This window comes from Nerophis ophidion, linkage group LG18, assembly GCF_033978795.1.
Source record: "Nerophis ophidion isolate RoL-2023_Sa linkage group LG18, RoL_Noph_v1.0, whole genome shotgun sequence".
In the NCBI taxonomy this organism is placed as follows: domain Eukaryota; kingdom Metazoa; phylum Chordata; class Actinopteri; order Syngnathiformes; family Syngnathidae; genus Nerophis; species Nerophis ophidion.
In genome coordinates, this window is record NC_084628.1 from 16,574,719 (window position 1) to 16,597,830 (window position 23,112).

General features: G+C 38.8%; 2 protein-coding genes across 2 annotated transcripts in view; one reads left to right on the forward strand and one right to left on the reverse strand.

Moving 5' to 3' along the window:
• The window catches only part of LOC133536788 (integrin-linked protein kinase), a 31,801-nt gene extending 21,172 nt beyond the window's left edge, over positions 1-10,629 (reverse strand). Inside the window, exons 1-2 of the mRNA XM_061877338.1 lie at positions 10,473-10,629; positions 6,258-6,510 (exon numbers count right to left, since the gene is read on the reverse strand). Coding sequence (XP_061733322.1) covers positions 6,258-6,346 — 89 coding nt within the window. The 5' untranslated portion in view covers positions 6,347-6,510; positions 10,473-10,629. The remainder of the gene's footprint in view (positions 1-6,257; positions 6,511-10,472) is intronic.
• Positions 10,630-14,287: 3,658 nt separating this feature from the next.
• Positions 14,288-22,760, forward strand: rrp8 (ribosomal RNA processing 8). The gene is made up of 8 exons (XM_061877339.1): positions 14,288-14,459; positions 14,549-14,658; positions 16,059-16,302; positions 16,376-17,153; positions 18,719-18,848; positions 18,939-19,045; positions 19,108-19,204; positions 22,512-22,760. The coding sequence occupies exons 2-8, from the start codon at positions 14,560-14,562 to the stop codon at positions 22,623-22,625; spliced, it is 1,569 nt and encodes a 522-aa protein (XP_061733323.1). The 5' UTR covers positions 14,288-14,459; positions 14,549-14,559; the 3' UTR covers positions 22,626-22,760.
• Positions 22,761-23,112: the final 352 nt, after the last annotated feature.

Here is a 23,112-nt window from a genome sequence, read left to right on the forward strand (position 1 = left end):
TAAAACTATTTTTAAGGATTAGATTAATGGCGCAACAGACATTGTACAAACCATTGAGATGTGTTTATTTCAATCCTTTCTTCTGAAGTTTCTTCTTCAGTTGATCCTGGTCTGACTCTGGCTCGTGTATACATGGTTGAATGCTAAAATCAGTCCCTGTTACCAGCTCAAAAGTTGGATATATTTAGAATAACATATTTTTCTGTACTTTGCGGGAAGCTTCCCTCTCAAACTACAAATATGGCCGCCAGGACAGAGACAAAGTTTTTGTTAGCAAAAGGGGCCGGCGTGAGGAGGGGTTATTTTGCATCTTAACAGCTCCGCCTCTCAAAACGGCTTATTTCCAGAGGTAGACAGAATGTGGCTAGAAGATGTCTGTACAGGAAACTATGCACAAAGTTGACCAAATAACCATCATTACATGTTAAGTAGCCAAAAAGGGAGAAATTTAGAAATAGAAAAAAACAATCATTTTAAGTCCACTTTGAGGCTTTTTCTGCTAATTTCATAGTTTTGATTCTCAATACATTGGTCACTTTTACAATTCTATGAAACTTGGCTCGGATTGTTTTTTCATGATCAGTTTTTACAAACATAATGATTCTCCAAATATTTGTCAACAGAATAGGAGATATCAGTGTTTCATGTACAATTACTAGTGCTAAGCCTGCAGAATGTCTTCCGTCGTTTTGTAACTTGCTTTCCAGGTGAAATTCTCAAGCAACGGATGTCCAAAGTGCAGCTTAAGCAAAAAAGCTATAGTTGGCGTTGAGAATGCCACAGGTAACCACTGTAGGATCCGACCCAAAAAATTTGGTCTTATCCGCTAGTATTAGCCTATCGCCAGGGATGGACATAATTTTATTTTCCTACTATAGGAAGAAAGAAAGTGAACCTAACAAAGAAGTGAATGATATTCTTTGAATTGAAGAAATAAATCATCAAAACATGACCGACCGACTGGTGAAGCATATCATTGCTTGTCAGCATCATACTAAAGCAAAATGAGTCAGTAACGCAAGCCTTGGACGTAAAATAATATCCAAATGGCGGACATTTATCCATGAAAATATGGAGAAGATACTGATGGTGTTTGACGGAAAAGCAGCTGAGACAAGATACCGTAGAGGTCCCCTGTCCAAGTTAAAAATGCTGTACATTATTACATTACTTTATAAAACTATTTATTGTATAGTTTTTAATACAATATTTCTTATTTAAATGTTTTACTTTTTAAAAGGCCTGTAACATGTCAAAATTGGGGTGTTTTTGTCAGGGGCAATTCATCCATCCATCCATTTTCTACCGCTTGTCCCATTTGGGGTAGGGACAATTCAATTAATTTCAATTAATTTTAATGAGTGACACTGTTTTGCAATACAAGTTTTTTGTGGTACAAGCTGTGCCACAGAAGTAATTAAACTGGTATTCTGAGGTGCCACCGTATATACATTAGTTTAAATGGAAGGGCACGATATTTTTTGAATACAAAAAATATGATGCATCCCTATCAATGTTTGTCAGAATATAGCAAGTTGGTCTCATTTATTATACTTTGCACTAGTTTGGTGGGAAAAATATTTTATATTTTGTAGTTTTGCCTACTGAAAAAAGACACAGAAGTCATGAAAATTTAAAAAACTAATAAATATAATATCTTTGGTGTGAAGTCGTCGAAAAGTGGACAGTTTTGGAACCTATAAACAAAAAGTATGACTTATTTTTGTCCCGGACAACATTTTAAAATAAACCGTTACCACTGTTAATCATAAGAACAACTAAACAATATAACAGGGGATGGCGCTACCTGCTTTAAATTTGTGTTACATTCTGTGTTTATTATTGTCTTCTCTTTTCTTTTAAATAAGTATTACAAAAAACTATTTTTTTATTGCTCACTGAACTGAGGTCTTATGTGACATAATACACAATTGAAACGCTGCTGTTTTGTGTAACTTTTCAGCAAACGCACATTTTTTTCCAAAACACTTCAAATAAAGCTCGGGGTTGTATGCCTTTAAAGGTTATAAGCATAGTCACGGTCCCACAGTACTGCAGCTTGGATGGAAAAGTGCTCCAACCGCTAGAGACAATATATCAGCCAGAAAAAGCTGAAGGGGGCTGACATGATGCAATCAGCTAATGGAAAAGTCACCCATGGGTATGATTACATCCACAGACATTTGCTGCTGTAGAACCTATTTGCTGTGTCAAGGAGATTATTAGCACAAGCAAGAAAAGACAAAAAAGAGAAGTATTGCGTCAGCATGCATGAGTTGGCGGCTTCAATTCGATGGCATTAGCCACAGCTCAAATTTAGCAAGTAACAAGACCAAAAAAATATTATGACTCTTTTCCACATAGTGTGAAAAGAGATCTACATTTACATATTAATATGGCTAAATGTCTTTTAAGTACATCCATCCATCCATTTTCTACCGCTTATTCCCTTTAGGGGTCGCAGTATGTTTCAAATGAGTAATCACATGTCAGTCACGGCAAGAAAAGGGCTAAGTTTTTCTAAACAGTCTCGTGCGGAAGCTAGATTTAATTGGGAGCCCGGCTAAGCACTGGCATAGTGAGCTTCCTGTTCAGGCGTCACGCTTTTGAAGCATTCATCTAGCATTCAGGACATATAAACATGTGCTTCTAAGGAAATGAGTTCAATCCTGGGCCAGCATCTCTCCAAGGACAAACAAACAGCAAAGAGTTCAAGTTCAAGTTTGCTAATCATGTGAGCAAAAGACTGTGAAGGAACTGTGCTGAATTCTAAGATCAGACCAACAATAAAAAGCAGGACCATTTCACTAAATTGGTGCCACTGACTCTCCATTATCAGAATCAGAAATTATTTATTAATCCCTGAGGGGAAATTAAAATTTTCAACACAATCCCATTCAAGATCAGACAAACATTACAGGGAGACAGAAAAAGGAATTGTTAACGGGTCTGCCAACTTCCGGTGCCCCTTACAAAAAAGGTGAGGAACAGGTAAACAATTGGATGGGGAGGGATGGGGGAATATACATATATATATTATTGTTTTTGTCCATAATGTATATGCAAGGCTGCCTATTACTTCATATGTTTTAATTTACCAAATGTTTTACCAAGGCCTAAATCAAAACCAAAGTGTTATATCTATGTTGGTCACAAATCCTCTGCTCCTTTTTCGGACATCCTACAAAAAGCTTTTTAAAGATATTCTATATGACTTGAGTGCTCTCCTATTTTTAAGGCCTGAATGCAAAAACAATCTAGTCAAGAGATCCTACATAGGACAGAAGTGCTCTACCATTGTTGTAGGGGTCCTACAACAAAAAAATCGAGTATTAAGTCCTCTATATCAGTGGTCCCCAACCTTTTTGTAGCTGCGGACCGGTCAACACTTGAAAATTTGTCCCACTGAGCGGGTGGGAGTATTTTTATTTGTATTTTTTTTCATAAAGAAATACAATTATGTGTGCTTATGGACTGTATTGATCTATAATGATATGTAATGTATATATTGTGTTTTTTATGTTGATTTAATAATTTATTCATTTTTTGAATTTATTTCTTGTGCCGGTACCAATCAATCCGCGGACGGGTACCCGGGCGCGGCCCGGTGGTTGGGGACCACTGCTCTATATGACAATGCATTGATGTTTTTACAGTCCAAAAGTCTAATATTTTTATATGACAATGCTTTTGTGTTTTGGGGAATTTGTAGCAATATTGTAGGCAAAAATCTTCCTAATGACAACGCTATGTTATTTTTAGGAATTTGCTGCAAAAACACGATTCAAAAATCATTTTTTTGACATAACTCTGTTGTTACGAGAGACTTATCGTCCAAGATTCTCTATATGCCAATGGTCTAATGTTTTTACACAAGTAGGGTCAAAGATCCTCTAAATGACAATGATCTGGAGTTTTTACAGACCAATAGTCAAAGATCCTCTAAGTGACAAGGTCTTGGTGTTTTAACAAACCTTTGGTCAAAGATCCTCTGGATGACCATGATCAGATGTTTTTACAGACCAGTAGTCAAAGATCCTCTGTATGACAATGATCTGGTGTTTTTCCAGACCAGTAATCAAAGATCCTCCTCTTTACACCAATGAGCAGGTGTTTTTACAAACCGAGAGTCAAAGATCCTCTATATGAAAACGTTCTGGTGTTTTTACGAACTAATATAGTCAAAGCTCTTCCATATGACAATATTTTAGTGTTTTACATCCCGAGAGTGAAAGATAATCTATATGAGAATTTAAGGAATATATGACAGTTATAGTGTTTTACCAGCTCTCGAGTCAAAGATCCTCTAAATGACAATGCGCTGGGGTTTTTAGAATGTTTCTGCAACGGTCATGGATCCTTTGTATGATAATGCTTTGGTGTTTTACAGACCTTGGGTCAAAGTTTTTCTATGTGACCATGGTCTGTTTTCTTACAGACCGAGTGTTAAATATCCTCTACAAACCAATATTGAGGTGTTTTACAGACCCAGAGTCAAACATCCTCTGTGTGACAATGCTTCTGTATTTTTGCAATCCTAAAACCAAGATCCTCTATGACAATGCTTTGATGATGTTTTACAGACCTAATGTCAAAGATGCTCTATTTGACAACACTCTGGTGTTTTTATGATTTTTCAGCAAAAAAGATTATCAGAGATGCTCTATCTGACAATCTTTTGGTGTTTTACAGACCTAGTGTAAAAAATCTTCAGCATGACAATGCTCTGGTGTTTTTATGAATCTGCTGCAGAAACACTAGCCAAAGCTGTGGGCGTTTTAAAGGCCTACTGAAACCCATTACTACCCACCACGCAGTCTGATAGTTTATACATCAATGATGAAATATTAACATTGCAACACATGCCAATACGGCTTTTTTAGTTTACTAAATTACAATTTTAAATTTCCCGGGAGTTTCGTCTTGGAAACGTCGTGTAATGATGACGTGTACGCAGGATGTCACGCGTTTTTAGGAAGTATGAGCGCTACGGGCACACACACAGGTAAAAGTCGTCTGCTTTAATTACTGTGTAATTTAATAATTACACAGTATTTTGGAGATCTGTGTTGCTGAATCTTTTGAAATTTGTTCAATTGATATTGGAGAAGTCACAGTAGAAAGATGGAGTTGGGAAGCTTTACCCTTTAGCCACACAAACACACGGTGATTTCTTGTTTAAAATTCCCGGAGCTGAAACTTTCCTATGGATCAGAGCGCGGTCAAGCAGACATGAATCCCAACCGAATGTCAGCCAGCAGGTTTCGGTGAGAAAATTGTGGTTAAAAAGTCGCCACTTACCGGATATTAGCTGAGCTTGTGTCGTCCGTACAGCTGCCGTCGACACCCGTGGACAAACCCCTCCGACTATCAGGTAATATTAAACTCACTAAAACACTAGCAACACAATAGAAAGATAAAGGATTTCCCAGAATGATACTAGTAAATGTGTTTAAAAACATCGGAATACGTCCCAATGCTATCGCGTTTTTTTTTAAGTCGTTTTTTTTTTTCTTTCTAGTCCGTCGCTATCAATATCCTCAAACACAAATCTTTCATCCTCGCTCAAATTAATGGGGAAATTGTCGTTTTCTCGGTCCGAATAACTGTTTTAGTTGGAGGCTCCCATTAAAATCAATGTGAATATGTGAGGAGCCCTCAACATGTGACGTCATCGTCTGCGACTTCCGGTAAAGGCGAGGCTTTTTCAGGAAGTACCAAAAGTGGCGAACTTTATCGTCCATTTTCTCTACTAAATCCTTTTAGCAAAAATATGGCAATATCGCAAAATTATTAAGTATGACACATAGAATGGACCTGTTATTCCCGTTTAAATAATAAAATCTCATTTCAGTAGGCCTTTAAAGACCTACTGTAAAAACACTATATCTTATATATATATATACACTATATCTTATATATGCGATGAGGTGGCGACTTGTCCAGGGTGTACCCCGCCTTCCGCCCGATTGTAGCTGAGATAGGCGCCAGCGCCCCCCCCCCCGCGACCCCAAAAGGGAATAAGCGGTAGAAAATGGATGGATGGATGGATCTTATATATGACAATATTTTAGTGTCTTTAGGGATCTGCTGCAAAAATACTAGTCAAAGATCATCTACATGGCAATACTTCAATGTTTTACGAATCTGCTGTTAAGTTTCGATATGAACTCAATTTGCGACCTGACACTCCCAGGCCAGATTTTTCCCGTGGGCCACCAGTCGAGTGACCCAAGCGTAATTTGTGTGAAACTCACCCCTGGTTGAGATCATTCTCTGTGTTGTCCAACCACAAGCGCACGGCTACCGCATTGCCTTCTCGACACTGTGTGAAGATGTCATCCATCTTGGATGGCTTACTGGGTCTCTAAGGTTTAACCTGAGACAGTCGATGGTTATGTCGGGTGATCGGGTATAGGTTTTATCCAGCACGTGGCGTGGCGTGCATCTGTCCCTCACCTGGAACAGTGAGGGACACGATCACACAGCTTTGTGGGTACTCACACAGCCCTGAAAATACAAGAAAAAGGTTTTATGGAAACAAATTAACAGTTGTGTTGTGTTGTTAAGATGAGAAAAAACCATTGATCAAGGGTGAACACTGGATGGACCCACAAACCACACAAACGCCACTCATAAACCTCACTCACAACACACCCGGTACACCTAGTTGACAATTCATTAGGTACACCTGCACAATCTTATGAGATGAAAAAATGCAGCACAAAAACACATTATTGTGCTGACTGGTGTGTAAAACTTCATGGGATTTATTTGAAATATACATATATAAATACATATAAAGCTGTCTTGTAGGATGCATACTAAATAACAAAAATGAAAGTATCAAGATTGTTTTGAGAGCTTTTATTTGGCAGTTTACAGCTAATTAACAGAGGAAATCTCTGAATAATTATTTCTAAATGAAGAGTTTGTAACAGCAGGAGGAAGACAAATACCAGAAGTTGGAGGAATAATCAATTTTTAGATGCATCGCAAATCCGTCATGTGCGATTGTAAAATCGATTAGCAAACGTCAATGATTGAAAGAAATTTCAAAGTCTTTTGAGCTCCTTTATCCCATATTTCTACACTAAAATAACAACCCAAGCTATGCCTTGGCGACATATCACTTTTATCGATACATTTGAGTTTTTTGTTACAAACACTTAAAAATAGATTTTTTTTTCTCCCGGGTACTTTGTGCCCCCAGGAACTTCCTTAGCTTCCGGAGTACACATATGTAGCGAATCATGGCTAATGCAAACGCTAACGAGCGCGAGATGTTTGCACCAAAGATAAGTGTTGTCAGTAGTTTGGTTTTGCGGCAACAGGCGTAGAACAAATGACCGCAACGCTGCAAAGTTTGTTATAAAAAAGCAGTGGCACAACAAACTAATTCCAGCATTTGAAACAGAAGCCTCCAGTTGAAACGCAACTCTTTACGAGGCTTCTGCTAAAAATCAGCTTCATGCGGTGGAATCATTTACAAAAAGTATTTATGATGATACCATGTATGATGAGAAAGAAGCACAGTGGAGAACTGTGACTGAAACAGTTGCTCTGCACACTGCCAATATGTGTTAATGAAAATGTCTATTTATCCACTTACTGACACTACAGTCCTGTAGTTTTATTTTTTTGCGTACAACATGCATAGTTTTATTTACAGAAGTATTTTATTCAAGACGGAAGTATTGCTTCCCAGAGGAAGCTCTCAATTTAGTTCTTTGAAAAAGATTCCATAAAAAGTTTAATTTATATCCGGTCTAAAAAGAACATTATTCAAATAAGAATGTTGCTAAGAGTAAGATGCAGTGTATGCAGTGTCATTTCACAAAGTTTTAGGCTATATCGCCCAGGCCTGACCAAAACTAAAAATAAAAATTATTTGCAAGGTCCAGCTTGATTTGTATGTTATAGCTAAACATGCCAAACTCACAAATAGGTGAAGAATCACTATGGCTATTTTCAAATAAGAATGTTATCATTGAAAACAGCGTCATACTGTGCTACCTGTTGTTGTAATACTAAGTAGCAACAAATTGCAAGTCTTTACAGCACTTTATCCCACAATTCAGATATTCTTTTCTCATTTTAACACTTCGCGGGATGCCGAATGGGTGTTTGTAAATACCTTTAAAGTCTCCACAAACAAAATACAACAAATATTTGCAGTTGGCAACTTCCTCAAAAGGAGGAATTGTGACCCAAATTGGATTTAGAGTTGGAACACGTTTGCAAGGTTTAAAGGAACATATCTGATAATATGGTGCATATTTAAACGTATTATTTTCGGGCCTCGCTATGTCTTGCATTAAAAGATTACAGTTGGCGCGAAATGCGGCTGCTAGACTTCTGACAAGAACAAGAAAGTTTGATCACATTACGCCTATACTGGCTCACTTGCACTGGCTTTCTGTGCACTTAAGATGTGACTTTAAGGTTTTACTTCTTACGTATAAAATACTAAACAGTCTACCTCTATCCTATCTTGCTGATTGTATTGTACCATATGTCCCGGCAAGAAATCTGGTTTATTAGTGATTCCCAGAGCCCAAAAAAAGTCTGCGGGCTATAGAGCGTTTTCTATTTGGGCTCCAGTACTCTGGAATGCACTCCCGGTAACAGTTAGAGATGCTACCTTAGTAGAAGCATTCATTTGTATACTCTAGCATTTAAATAGACCCCCTTTTAGACCAGTTGATCTGCCGTCTCTTTTCTGTTCTGACCTCCTCTCCTAGATGGAGAGGTTATTAGGTGACCACAGATGATACGCTAGCTGTTCAAAGTCGGGACCCGGGGTGGACCACTCATCCGTGCATCAGTTGGGGACGTCTCTGCGCTGCTGACTTGTCTCAAACTCAGGTTGATCTCCGGCTAGCCCCACTAGGGACTGGTCTCTCACACTATTACTAGATCCACTCGATGTCCATTGCACCAGTTGCCAGTACGACCTTTTTAGTTTACTAAATTGCAATTTTAAATTTCCCGCGAAGTGTCCGGTTGAGAACGTCGCGGTATGATGACGTGTATGACCATGCGTGCACGTGACGTCACAGATTGTAGCGGACATTTTTTTCCAGCCCGATCCAAGCTATAAGTAGTCTGCTTTAATCGCATAATTACACAATATTCTGGACATCTGTGTTTCTGAATCTTTTGCAATGTGTTCAATTATTAATGGAGAAGTCAAAATAGAAAGATGTAGGGGGGAAGCGGTGTATTCCAGCTGCCTTTAGCAACACAAACACAGCCGGTGTTTCCTTGTTTAAAAATACCCGAAGGTGAAGCTTTACTATGGAACAGAGCGGTCAAGCGAACATGGTTCCCAACCACATGTCAACGGGCAGGTTTCGGTGAGAAAATTGTGCTAATAAATCGTCTCTTGCCGTAGACATGAGCGGAGCTTGCGTCCTCCTGCACCTGCGGACTCTCTTGCCTCTTCCCACCGGAGACACTGGCGGTCATCACACCCCTTGCCACACCCCTCTGACTTTCAGGTACCATATAATCTCACTAAAACACTAGTAACACAATAAGCAGATAAGGGATTTTCCAGAATTATCCTAGTAAATGTGTCTAATAACATTTGAATCGCTCTCACTGCCCTCGCCTTTTTTTTTTCTAGTCCTTCACTCTCACTATCCTCATCCACCAATCTTTCATCCTCGCTCAAATTAATGGGGAAATTGTCGCTTTCTCGGTCCAAATCGCTCTAGCTGCTGGTGGCTATGATTGTAAACAATGTGAGGATCTCCATAACCCGTGACGTCACGCGCACATCGTCTGCTACTTCCGGTAAAGGCAAGGCTTTTTTATTAGCGACCAAAAGTTGCGAACTTTATCGTCGATGTTCTCTACTAAATCCTTTCAGCAAAAATATGGCAATATCGCGAAATAATCAAGTAAGACACATAGAATGGACCTGCTATCCCCGTTTAAATAAGAAAATCTCATTTCAGTAGGCCTTTAGGGCTATGTAAATAAACTTTGATTGATTGATTTTGATTGATTTATTAACTAGTGACAGCCTAACACAAGCGATTTCTCTGATAAAATGCTTCGTTAATTGATTTGTATGTTACGGGTTGTTATTTCAAGTACACACATAAGTGTGGAATTAGTCGCAAAGTGCGCTATGACTGTGTAGTACACACTTTAATCATTGTATAGCTGCTTAGCAAAGCTGCTATCAGACATTCTAACTAACACACCACAATATATTTACCGTTATCCCGTTGCGTGTTCTTTACACGCCCATTCCTCTCACATTGTACGACTATAATAAATCTGCACGCTTGAGAAAAAGACATTAATGGCAACAAAAAGAGACATTTTGGCAGCTTTGGCTAGCTAGCAAGCTAACCAACATTCTTAAGCGTTTCTCATTGAGAATGAAAAGCAAACAGCAGCTTCGCGGTTTGACAAACACAACGGAGGAATAAAATCAGTCAGACGCGATAACGTACCGGATATATAGCGGTGAAGTAGCGGCAGTAGAGGTTAATAGCGGTGTCCCAGCGTCTTCGAGCAGTCTGAACGGTGCCTACGTCCACACCCTCGCCGCCGTAAAGACGTGGTGGTCCCGCAGCGGAGGAGGAAGAAGCGTCACGCCTCCTAGAGGCGACATGAAGCACTGCAGCTAACGACACCCCCTCAAGGCATGGATTCTTTTTAATGAAGTTTTTTTCTAATCCTCGAGGCAAAATTGACAAAAAACTAACTAGGTATTAAAGGCCTACTGAAATGAGATTTTCTTATTCAAACGGGGATAGCAGGTCCATTCTATGTGTCATACTTGATCATTTCGCGATATTGCCATATTTTTGCTGAAAGGATTTAGTAGAGAACATTGACGATAAAGTTCGCAACTTTTGGTCGCTAATAAAAAAGCCTTGCCTGTTCCGGGTTGTGGAGTTCCTCACATCAGATAGATAGATAGATAGATAGTACTTTATTTATTCCGTCAGGAGAGTTCCTTCAGGAAAATTACAATTTTCAGCACAATCCCATTCAAGATCAGACAAACATTACAGGGAGACAGAACAGGATCGCTGACGGGTCTGCCGGCTTCCAGCGCCCCTTACAAAAAAGATGACATACAGGTAAACAAGGGGGGTGGGGGGGAAGAAAAAAAAATAGAAGATTAAAATAAAATTAAAAAATCGGTCTTAGCCTAGGCCCTGGAGTGGGGGTGCAGACTGAGGCCAAGGGAAAAAAAAAATCATCACATTGTTTACAATCATGGCCACCAGCAGCTAGAGCGATTCAGACCGAGAGAGCAACGATTTCCCCATTAATTTGAGCGAGGATGAAAGATTCGTGGATGAGGATAGTGAAAGTGAAGGACTAGAAAAAAAAGGAAAAAAAAGGCTAGGGCAGTGGGAGCGATTCAGATGTTATTAGACACATTTCCATCCATCCATCCATCCATCATCTTCCGCTTATCTGTGGTCGGGTCGCGGGGGCAGCAGTCTAAGCAGGGAAGCCCAGACTTCTCTCTCCCCAGCCACTTCGTCTAGCTCTTCCCGGGGGATCCCGAGGCGTTCCCAGACCAGCCGGGAGACATAGTCTTCCCAACGTGTCCTGGGTCTTCCCCGTGGCCTCCTACCGGCTGGACGTGCCCTAAACACCTCCCTAGGGAAGCGTTCGGGTGGCATCCTGACCAGATGCCCGAGCCACCTCATCTGGCTCCTCTCGATGTGGAGGAGCAGCGGCTTTACTTTGAGTTCCTCCCGGATGGCAGAGCTTCTCACCCTATCTCTAAGGGAGAGCTCCGCCACCCGACGGAGGAAACTCATTTCGGCCGCTTGTATCCGTGATCTTATCCTTTCGGTCATGACCCAAAGCTCATGACCATAGGTGAGGATGGGAATGTAGCTCGACCGGTAAATTGAGAGCTTTGCTTTCCGGCTCAGCTCCTTCTTCACCACAACGGATCGATACAACGTTCGCATTACTGAAGATGCTGCACTGATCCGCCTGTTGATCTCACGATCCACTCTTCTCCCACTCGTGAAGAAGACTCCTGGGTACTTGAACTCCTCCACTTGGGGCAGACACATTATTATTATATATATCATTATTATTATTATATATATTATTATATATATTACTATTATATATATTAGACACATTTATTAGGATAATTCTGGAAAATCCCTTATCTGCTTATTGTGTCACTAGTGTTTTAGTGAGATTATATGGTACCTGAAAGTCAGAGGGGTGTGGCAGGGGTGTGATGACCGCCAGTGTCTCCGGTGGGAAGAGGCAAGAGAGTCCGCAGCTGCAGGAGGACGCAAGCTCCGCTCATGTCTACGGTAAGAGCCAACTCATTACCACAATTTTCTCACCGAAACCTGCCGGTTGACATGTGGTCGGGAACCATGTTCGCTTGACCGCTCTGTTCCATAGTAAAGCTTCACCTTCTGGAATGTAAACTAGGAAACACCGGCTGTGTTTGTGTTGCTAAAGGCAGCTGCAATACACCGCTTCCCACCTACATCTTTCTAATTCGACTTCTCCATTATTAACTGAACGAATTGCAAAAGATTCAGCAACACAGATGTCCAGAATACTGTGTAGTTATGCGATTAAAGCAGATTACTTATAGCTTGGATCGGGCTGGAAAAAAATGTCCGCTACAACCCGAGACGTCACGCGCACGCGTCATCATACCGACGTTTTCAACAGGATACTTCGCGGGAAATGTAATATTGCAATTTAGTAAACTAAAAAGGCCGTATTGGCATGTTGCAATGTTAATATTTTATCAGTGATGTATAAACTATCAGACTGCGTGGTCGGTAGTAGTGGGTTTCAGTAGGCCTTTAAATAAATAACATATATATGATAACATCGCTATGATATAAAAAAGATCATCTGGCCTGCCAATTAGCCGAGAAAGAAGACGGAAATAGGAAAAAGTAAGAAAAAAAAAGGTCGAAATGTGTTTGCAAAAAAAAAAATATATATATATGATTTAATTTTTAAAAAATACGGTAAGAGTTTCATGCAGTCATTCAAAAATCCTGAAGATTTTTATTTCAACTAATAACAATACGTATAAATGGCATCATGAATAGGGCTAGAGACGGAAATAGGAAAAATTAATTAAAAAAAAAAAGTCCAAATGTGTTTGCAAGAAAAAAAATATATATATAATTTTTTTTTTCAATACGGTAAGAGTTTTAAGCAGTTATTCAAAAATCCTGAAGATTTTTATTTCAACTAGTAACAATACGTCGTTAAATGGCATCATGAATAGGCCTATGCATAGTTAAAATGTGGAACATCACGTGTTTGATATTGTCCATCCATCCATTTTCTACCGCTTATTCCCTTTCGGAGTTGCGGGGGGCGCTGGCGCCTATCTCAGTTACAATCGGGCGGAAGGCAGGGTACACCCTGGACAAGTCGCCACCTCATCGCAAGGCCAACACAGACGCGATAGACAGACAAACATTCACACTCACATTCACACACTAGGGCCAATTTAGTGTTGCCAATTAACCTATCCCCAGGTGCATGTCTTTGGGAGTGGGAGGAAGCCGGAATACCCGGAGGGAACCCACGCATTCACGGGGAGAACATGCAAACTCCACACAGAAAGATCCCGAGCCTGAATTTGAACCCAGGACTGCAGGAACTTCGTATTGTGAGGCAGACGCACTAACTCCTCTGCCACCGTGAAGCCCGTGTTTGATATTGTAAATAATGTAAATAATTCAATGTATATACTCTGATGATTAACTTGTGTGATGACTAAATTATGCTGATAGTATATATTTGTACCGTGAATTGATTAAACGTGGACTCCGACTTAAACAAGTTGAAAAACGTATTCAATTGTACGGAATATGTACTGTACCGTGCAATCTACTAATAAAAGTTTCAATCAATCAATCAATGATTATACCAGAAATTATATTATCGGTTATGTTGTATTTTTTTTTTTTTTTTTTAAATTGGGAAACAAACATACATTTATAATTCACACTTTCACCATTAAGGTAAGAAAACAAAAGCAAATACAGATATAGTAATAATACTAAAGAATATATATTTAAAAAAAAAAAGAAAAAAAAGGGCTATATATATACTTAAATCACATTAAATGTTTTTAACAAGATTATCAATTTAAGGGCTTTTGTACTCTTAATCATTCTCCAAAATTTAATTAATAATTGTAACCCATCAAGCCAATTAGAAAATGTAGGCCTTACTTTCATAAATCGAGTATTTATTGTATTAAAATTATATTCGCAATTTGATGCCGAGATATCACTTCCGTGTTTGTTTTTGACGTCATCAACACGCGCCGCTGTTGTGCTTCCAGCGCCATGCGTATAAACGTGGTCATTGAAAGTACACTAAAATAACTTTTTTTAATTGGATTAAGAAGACTAATTTTAGAGGAGATACAATCTTTTGTTTGGATTGAGCGTGGGCGCGGGGTGAGTAAACTAAATACCGTGTACACGAGCTTATTGAGCCCAGCTCTATAATGGTAACGTAATGATGTGTGCGTGATTTGTTCTTGCAGTTTTGGAAAGTATGTTTAATGAAGACGAGGACTGGAATGATGCTGCAGACCTTCTGAGTGAAAGGTCTCCGCAAAAGACGCCAAATAACAGCGACAGCATCAATATACATGTATGTCTGCATATGTGTTGTGTCAGGGGAATCCAAAATTAAACATCCATCCATTTTCTACCGCTTGTCACTTTTGGCATAATGTAGCTAAAGTAAGATTAGTGTAGTTATTCCAAACCAGACACGTATAACTGTTACAATAGTTTGTTCTTCCAGAATATTAAAGGCCTACTGAAATGAGATCTTCTTATTTAAACGGGGATAGCAGGTGATTTCTATGTGTCATACTTGATCATTTCCCGATGTTGCCATATTTTTGCTGAAAGGATTTAGTAGAGAACATCGATGATAAAGTTTGCAACTTTGGGTCGTTAATGAAAAAGCTTTGCCTGTACCGGAAGTAGCAGACGATATGCGCGTGACGTCACCGGTGTGAGGGCTCCTCACATTGTTTATAATGTGAGTCTCCAGCAGCAAGAGCTGTTCAGACCGAGATAGCGAGAATTTCCCCATTCATTTGAGTGAGGATGAAAGATTCATGGATGAGGAAATTTAGAGTGAAGGATTAGAAAAAATAAAAAAGGCGATTGCATTGGGAGCGATTCAGATGTTTTTAGACGCATTTACTAGGATACTTCTGGGGAATCCCTTATCTTTCTATTGTGTTGCTAGTGTTTTAGTGAGTAAAATAGTACCTGATAGTCGAAGGGGTGTGTCCACGGGTGTGTTGATGCCAGTCTCTGAGAGAAGTCACAAAGGTGCAGCAGGACATGCTCCGCTGATCTTTTACCACAATTGACGATTGACAAGTGGTCGGGAACCATGTTCGCTTGACCGCTCTGATCCATAGTAAAGCTTCACCTACGGGAATTTTAAACAAGGAAACACCTACATCTTTTTACTTTGACTTCTCCATTGTTAATTAAACAAATTGCAAAAGATTCAGCAACACAGATGTCCAAAATACTGTGTAATTGCGCGATGAAAAGAGATTACTTTTAGCCGTAAGTGGTGCTGGGCAAATATGTCCCCTCCAACCAATAACGTCACAAACACGCGTCATCATTCCGCGACGTTTTCAACAGGAAACTCCGCGGGAAATTTAAAATTGTAATTTAGTAAACTAAACCGGCCGTATTGGCATGTGTTGCAATGTTAATATTTCATCATTGATATATAAACTATCAGACTGCGTGGTCGGTAGTAGTGGGTTTCAGTAGGCCTTTAATCAAATGGTCTGCTTTATATTAACTATATACTACTCACCATGAATTGATTAACGTGGACCCCGACTTAAACAAGTTGAAAAACTTATTCGGGTGTTACCATTTAGTGGTCAATTGTACGGAATATGTACCGTACTTTGCAATCTAATGATAAAAGTCTCAATCAATCACTCATTACACCTTACATTCATACACTGATGGCTTAATATGGTTATTTGTTTGCATCTTTTGCAGTCCAAAAGCGTTGCAAAGAAGAGTCTACTGCGGACCCTGCAAACGCTGGGATCAGTACCTGACTGGAAGGACGATGACGTCTGCCATATGCCTGACAGCGACAGCGAGGACGAAGCCACCAGGCCTCACACAAAGAGGAAGAAGAAAAGAAGGAAAAGGACAAAACAAGGCACAACTACGGAAGAGCCGAACGACAACATGGATGTCAAGGAGAAGAAAGTTGTAACCAAAATGAAAAAAACTGGTGAGTTTTTGCACTTTGTGATTGCAAGCAAATGCATTATTTTGTTTGTATTGACATATAATGTTCACTAAAGGGATCTCAAAAGCTATAAACACACCTGCAGTCAAGACAAAGAGCAAAGAGACTCCAAAATTGGAAAAGCAAGCGGGCGACTTGCAGAAACTAAACAGGCAGCAGTGGAAAAACAAGATGAAGAATAAGAGGAAATGCAAAAACAAATACCAGCCTAATAAATGTGAAGAGGAAGTCGAGACAGCAAGTAAACCGTTTCAAACAACAAGTTTATGTGTCAGTAAAGACAAACAATTTCACCAAGCAGAACTGCCGGATGAGCAAAAGTTTAAGAAGCCACAAAAAAGGAAAAACGTTGAGAAGGAAACAGAGACGATACAAAAAAAAAGAGCGATCAAGAAGGGCGTCCTTGCCAAATGTGATGAAGTTGTCATGAATGGATATAAAAAGGAAGAGGATAAAATCAAGGTAAAACTGCAAAAACCCAAAATGAGCAAAGCAGAGATGCTGAAACGTGAGCAACTTCGGAAGATTCTCCAGTGCCACGAAACGGAGAAAGAAGAAGCAGCAGCGGTGGTGGCGGCGGCGTCAGAAGAGCTGACGGTGGCTGTTAAACCGGACCGCTCCGCCTCCCTCCGCTCTCGCATGGAGCAGCGCTTGGAGTCTGCTCGCTTCCGCTACATCAACGAGGTCCTGTACAGCAGCACCAGCGGCGCGGCCGTGCGGATGTTCCAGCAGGATCCCGAAGCCTTCTGGGTCTACCACCGGGGCTACACGGCACAGGTGCAGAGGTGGCCCACCAACCCCGTGGACGCCATCATCGCATACATTCGCCAAAAGTGAGACACACCTTTTGATTCCTCGATTAGTTTTTCTAGAGAGACTGTCAAATATTTCTTGTTTACATTAATTCATAATCAGTAGTGCATGAGAAAGTGGAATACCACCAAATGGTCATTCACTAACTAGTATATTGCGCAATAGAAGAACGTTGTAACTCGGGCTGGGCGATATGGCCGTTTTTTAGTATGTTAATATTTTTGAGCCATGTCACGATACATGATGTATACATCTCTATTTTGCCTTAACCTTGAATTAACACTTGATATATATAATCACAGCAGTATGATGATTCTATGTGTCTACATTAAAACATTCTTGTTCATACTGCATTAATATATGCTCATTTTAAACTTTCATGCAGAGAGGGAAACCACAACTAAGTACATTTACCAAAACTGTATTTATTAAACAGTTATTAAGCAGTGGCACAAAAATTAATGTCATTTCAAAACAGAAAGTGCAAGATTGTCAGAGACATTTTAAAACAAGCTATTAGTGCACTTTTGTGCATGATGTCACTATGACGACATATCAAAACAACACTAAATTAAAGTGCACTTTTTGTATAGAACGCAACTACAATAGTTTAAAACAAATAAAGGGCACTTTTGTGCATGATGTCACACAAGATATTTCCATAACTGTCAAATAAAAATGAGCTACCAAATAGGCTCCAGGACACCCCGCGACCCCAAAAAGGGACAAGCGTTAGAAAATGGATGGATGGAATATGAAATCAAATAGTGTATTTTCTTTGCTATGTGGTAGGTTACTGCGGACGTTATCTCCTTCTGTTATTGACTATTTTTTTCATACGTGTTGATGTGGAAATGGGTGCTTCAGCATTTTGTTGGTGTGGTACCGAACAGAGTTGTTGACATGCGGAGTTTCAAGCATTCTTCATTCTCTAGCAGGTGACTTTTCAAATGATGCTACAAATTAGCAGTGGGTGCTACTTTTTGTAACAACCCTTTTGCCGCATACTTTGACATCTTCCCGCTTGAAGCCAAACCACCGCCAGACGATGGACTACGTGCTGTTTTGCTTGGGAATTAATTCATCCTTCATTTGTTACCAGATTTGCACCGTCTTTCTCTCGTATTACCACTCCGCTAGCATCACAGCTAATGTTACCTTGCCGCTACCTCTCTGCTCCGCGCGGGCGTATGACGTTGCACGTATGTATGTGACGTATGTAAGAAGGTGCGCTTGTTTTATGTCCCTATGAGAAGGAGAGACAAGAGAGTGAAAAGAGCCTTCAGTGTAATGCCCGCAGCTAAAAGCAACTGCGTGAGAATGTACGAATATCACAATATAGTCATTTTGTATATCGCACAGAGACAAACCCGCGATATATCGAGTATAATCGATATATCGCCCAGACCTAGTTATTACAGCGCTGAAGAGTAAAGTGCTTAGTCAGCATGAATGTACACAACATTTTAACATGCATGCAGAGTTAGCTAAAGCCTTTGATGCTTCAGTTCCGAAACATAACATTAGAAGGTTGCCTACAGCCACAGCTAATGTTTTTTCTCTTTATTGGATCATTTTGTTGCAGATCGTCCTCACTGGTGGTGGCTGACTTTGGCTGCGGCGACTGTAAGATAGGACGCAGCGTCAAGAACAAAGTGCACAGCTTCGACCTAGCGGCGACCTGCGATCTGGTCACTGTGTGCGACATGGCCAACGTGAGTGTGTGTGTGTGTGTGTGTTTGTTTGAGTGCGTACGCTAACCTGTGTGCAACAAGCCACGACATCCACCCGTCTCGTCCCTGCAGGTGCCGCTGAAGGACAGCTCGGTGGACATCGCCGTCTTTTGCCTGTCGCTGATGGGAACCAATCTGGCGGATTTCATAGCGGAGGCCAACCGTGTCTTGAAGAAAGGGTAAAGGTCAATGATGCTTTTGGTGTGTTTGTGTGCGTGTAAGTAACCGCTGCTCCTGCTAGGGGTGTGCTGAAAGTGGCAGAGGTGGCGAGCAGATTCGATGACATCAGGAGCTTCCTCGGCGCAATGGCCAAGTTGGGATTCAAGATGGCGTCCAAGGTGAGAAAACCAAAGATTTTACTGTATGAAGGGTTTTTGCCACGAGTGATAATGTAAAGTGAATTAACTTGTCCTGGAATAACCTTTTATCGACTGTACGAGCAATATTTTAACATTCTTAACTGCCCTACGAGTGTCAAAATAATTAACTACTATATAATACTACAAAATAAAGTAAAATTACGTGTCTAAAATTATGCTTTTGGTTACACGCAATGTACTTAATTTTCTTAATATTTCCTGGTTCTATGGTTATCATCACTCTTTGTAGAAACTGGTTCTCTACTTAATGAAGGCGTGCTGAGTAGGGGTGCTCCAAAAAATTATTCATATTAGGGCTAGACAATTAATTTTGATTTTGTTAATGGCTTCTCGCGGTAATAGAAATATAATCGATTAATGGGCCGCGCAACGTAAATAGGTAAGTTTTTTTATATATATATATATATATATATATATATATATATATACACACACACACACACACCATATTTTTCGGACTATAAGTCACAGTTTTTTTTCATAGTTTTTTCATACTCAGCAGCGACTTATGTGTGAAATTATTAACACATTACCGTAAAATATCAAATATTATTTAGCTCATTCACGTAAGAGACTAGACGTATAAGATTTCATGGGATTTAGCGATTAGGAGTGACAGATTGTTTGGTAAACTTATACCATGTTTTATATGTTACAGTTATTTGAATGACTCTTACCATAATATGTTACGTCAACATACCAGGCACCTTCTCAGTTGGTTATTTATGCGTCATATAACGTACACTTAGTCAGCCTGTTTTTCACTATTCTTTATTTATTTTAAATTGCCTTTCAAATGTCTATTTTTGGTGTTGGATTTTATCAAATACATTTCCCCCAAAAATGCGACTTATACTCCAGTGCGACTTCTATATGTTTTTTCCCTTTATTATGCATTTTCGGCAGGTGCGACTTATACCCCGGAGCGACTTATACTCCGAAAAATACGATATATATATATATATATATATATATATATACATATACATATAACCGCGGACGGAGTCACGTAATTGGCCAATAGAATGGAATCCGCTGTTAAACGCAGAATAACAGGGAATTGACATAAATGCAAGTGAAATGTTTGATTGGGAAAATAATATGTCTAGTACCACTAAATTTATCCCCCACACAGTCAGAGGCCTCGTCCTTAACGATGTAAAGACCGTCACTTGAAACCACGACTTAAGTATGAAGCTAAGGCTAGCAAGAACGATCCCGACATCCTCAACACATCTCATTTGCTTGTGTTGTTGTGAAGGACATCATCGATGATGTATTGTACAAACAGAACAGCAGAAGCAACTTAAAGATGCTCTTTTTAAAAAAAAATTATATATATATATATATACTGTATATATGTGTATATATATATATATATATATATATATATATATATATATATTTTTTTTTTTACAAGTGAGTCGCCTCTTTACTGGTCAAGTTGAGAAGAGTAGCCCCCCCCCACAATAATACAGCAGTGCGCCACATCCGGTCTGATTGTGCTAACAAAACAGTCAATCAATCAATCCATCAATGTTGACTTATATAGCCCTAAATCATGAGTCTCTCAAAGGGCTGTACAAGCCACAACAACATCCTCGGCTCAAATACCAAATTAAAAAATAGAGATTTCCCCAAAAAGTTTGCACCTACTGATACATTTACACAAATTATTGTACTTTCTCCTAAAATACTGAGAGGATTTTTGCATTTCTTCAACAAATTTATAACATTTTATTTAACGCAAAAATCATACACTGTTGTGGTAAAATAAGTGTAAAAGTAAAAAAAAAAGAAGAATTCAAAACAAAACGGAAAAACTGAATTTTATAGTTGTTTCTTTATATATCGCTATTTAAATGTATTTTCGTTATTATTATTATTTTACTTGTTGTGGTTTGTTCATGACAAATTTACATCCAGGTTTTTTAAAACTGTATTTAAAGTTGAGTTTGGTGGTACAATAAACCAAAAATTGTGTAATTAATCAATCAAAATAAACGTGATTATTATTTTTGCCATAATCGTCTAGCCCTAATTCAGATCGGAATCAGGATTATTTATTCTGATTCCAAACCAATGTATATATTTCAAAAATCGAACAGAATAATTTCTAAATGGTCCATTTAAAAAAAAAATGTTTTAAGGCCATCTCCATGCTTACTTGCTGCGCATATCCGTCATACATCTGGCAGCAATTTTCCTACAACAATTTCAATAAAGTTTGTCGAAGTGTAAGCAAAAAGAGATTTTGTAACCTGTTGTAACCCTAATTATTATACCAAATAATACATTGTTAGAGTGGTTTGAATCGAGAATGGTGTTGATTCGAGAATCGATTGTGAATCAGATCAAATCGTGGGGTACCAAAAGATTCCTACCGCTATATTGTCCTGAGATCCAGCGTCCTCTGCATTGGACATGTGTGTGTGTGTTTGCATTATGGCAATTCTTTCCAAAAATTTCCAGGGACGAATGTCCACTGCAGAGGATGCTGGTTCTTGGGAGGATATGCAGTTGGAGACAGGGGTGCTCAATTTTTTGTTTATTTTCCGATTCTAAATCGATTCAAAGTTGCCGGGAATTTACTTTTTTTTTTGTTGTAATTTTATTTAAGAATCTATTTTTGGATTATAAACAATCAATTGTTTTATATTTTTATTATAGACACTGTTGCTTTTATGCTTTTTCGGTTTTCCTTTTTTTTGTTTTTAATGTACTTAATAAGCATTATATTTGTATGTCTGCTCAATTGTGTTGTACGTTTCAGAATCAGATTTATTGGCCAAGCATACGAGGAATTTGACTATGCTGTATTTGTTCAATGCAACAAACAAAGAAGAACACAACAACTCACAAGTATTATAAAGCTAGGATTGGATTGGAGTTGAGGTTGCTCTGTTTTGATTAACATTGTAGTTTCTGGGAGAAAAAAAAAAAAAAATATATATATATATATATATATATATATATATATATAATTTTTGGGGAAAAACATGTTATGCCAACACTGCACGTACGTCAGCAGCCAAGAGCTTAACTTCTTATGAAAAGGTTTTATTATAATTTGTGTACTGATTAATATATTAAAATAATCATGTTAAATTGTGAATCGAATCGTCACCCCAAATATTAGAATGTAATTTAATCTTGTGGTGCCCAAAGAGTGCCTCCTGTAGTCCTGAGAGTGTACTTTTAGTATACACAAGTGATACTGTTTACTCTTTGAACAGAAGTTTAATTTCATGTGTGTGATTTTTAGGAGACAGCGAACACTCACTTCCACTCGTTTGAATTTGTCAAGACGGGTGATGCTTCAGAAAACCTGAAGAAAATTGGACTGCAGTTGAAGGCCTGTTTGTACAAGAAAAGATGAAACATTTTTTTACTTAATTTGACTTGTAATTACATATTTTATTTCTGTCAATGTTTCTTTTTAATAAAAAAAAAAGCAATATATCACAATACAAACATTTAACATAGGTCATGTTTGTGATTGCATTGACTGTGACCTGATTTCTTCTTATTTCCCCAATTTTTTCAATTAGATACATTTGTTTTGTAATAAGAACAAAAATAGTTATTTGGTTTAAATGCTGATTTTTCCAGTAAGTGGAGGGAAAAAACTTTTTTTTCAATGAGGTAGGTACGACTAGTGCTTTACCACAAGGGGGCGGAATAACACTACTGCACCCTCGCAAGTGCCACCGCAAAGAGGATTTAAAGTTTTGGTACACTTAAAAAATATTTCAATTGATTAGGGTGTGAAAAAGTGGCAATCTGTTTTAGATTTAAAATGTTTTCCAAAGTACATATTATTAAACAAATTAAATGAATACATATTTAAAAAACAATATATAATG

What these genes read in the sequence shown, in the direction of transcription:
- rrp8 (XM_061877339.1), top strand. Translation starts at nt 14,560, where the DNA reads ATGTTTAATGAAGACGAGGACTGGAATGATGCTGCAGACCTTCTGAGT. An exon ending in ATCGCATACATTCGCCAAAA is followed by an intron (nt 17,154 to 18,718) that starts GTGAGACACACC and finishes ATTTTGTTGCAG; the next exon opens with ATCGTCCTCACTGGTGGTGG. An exon ending in GATTCAAGATGGCGTCCAAG is followed by an intron (nt 19,205 to 22,511) that starts GTGAGAAAACCA and finishes TGTGATTTTTAG; the next exon opens with GAGACAGCGAACACTCACTT.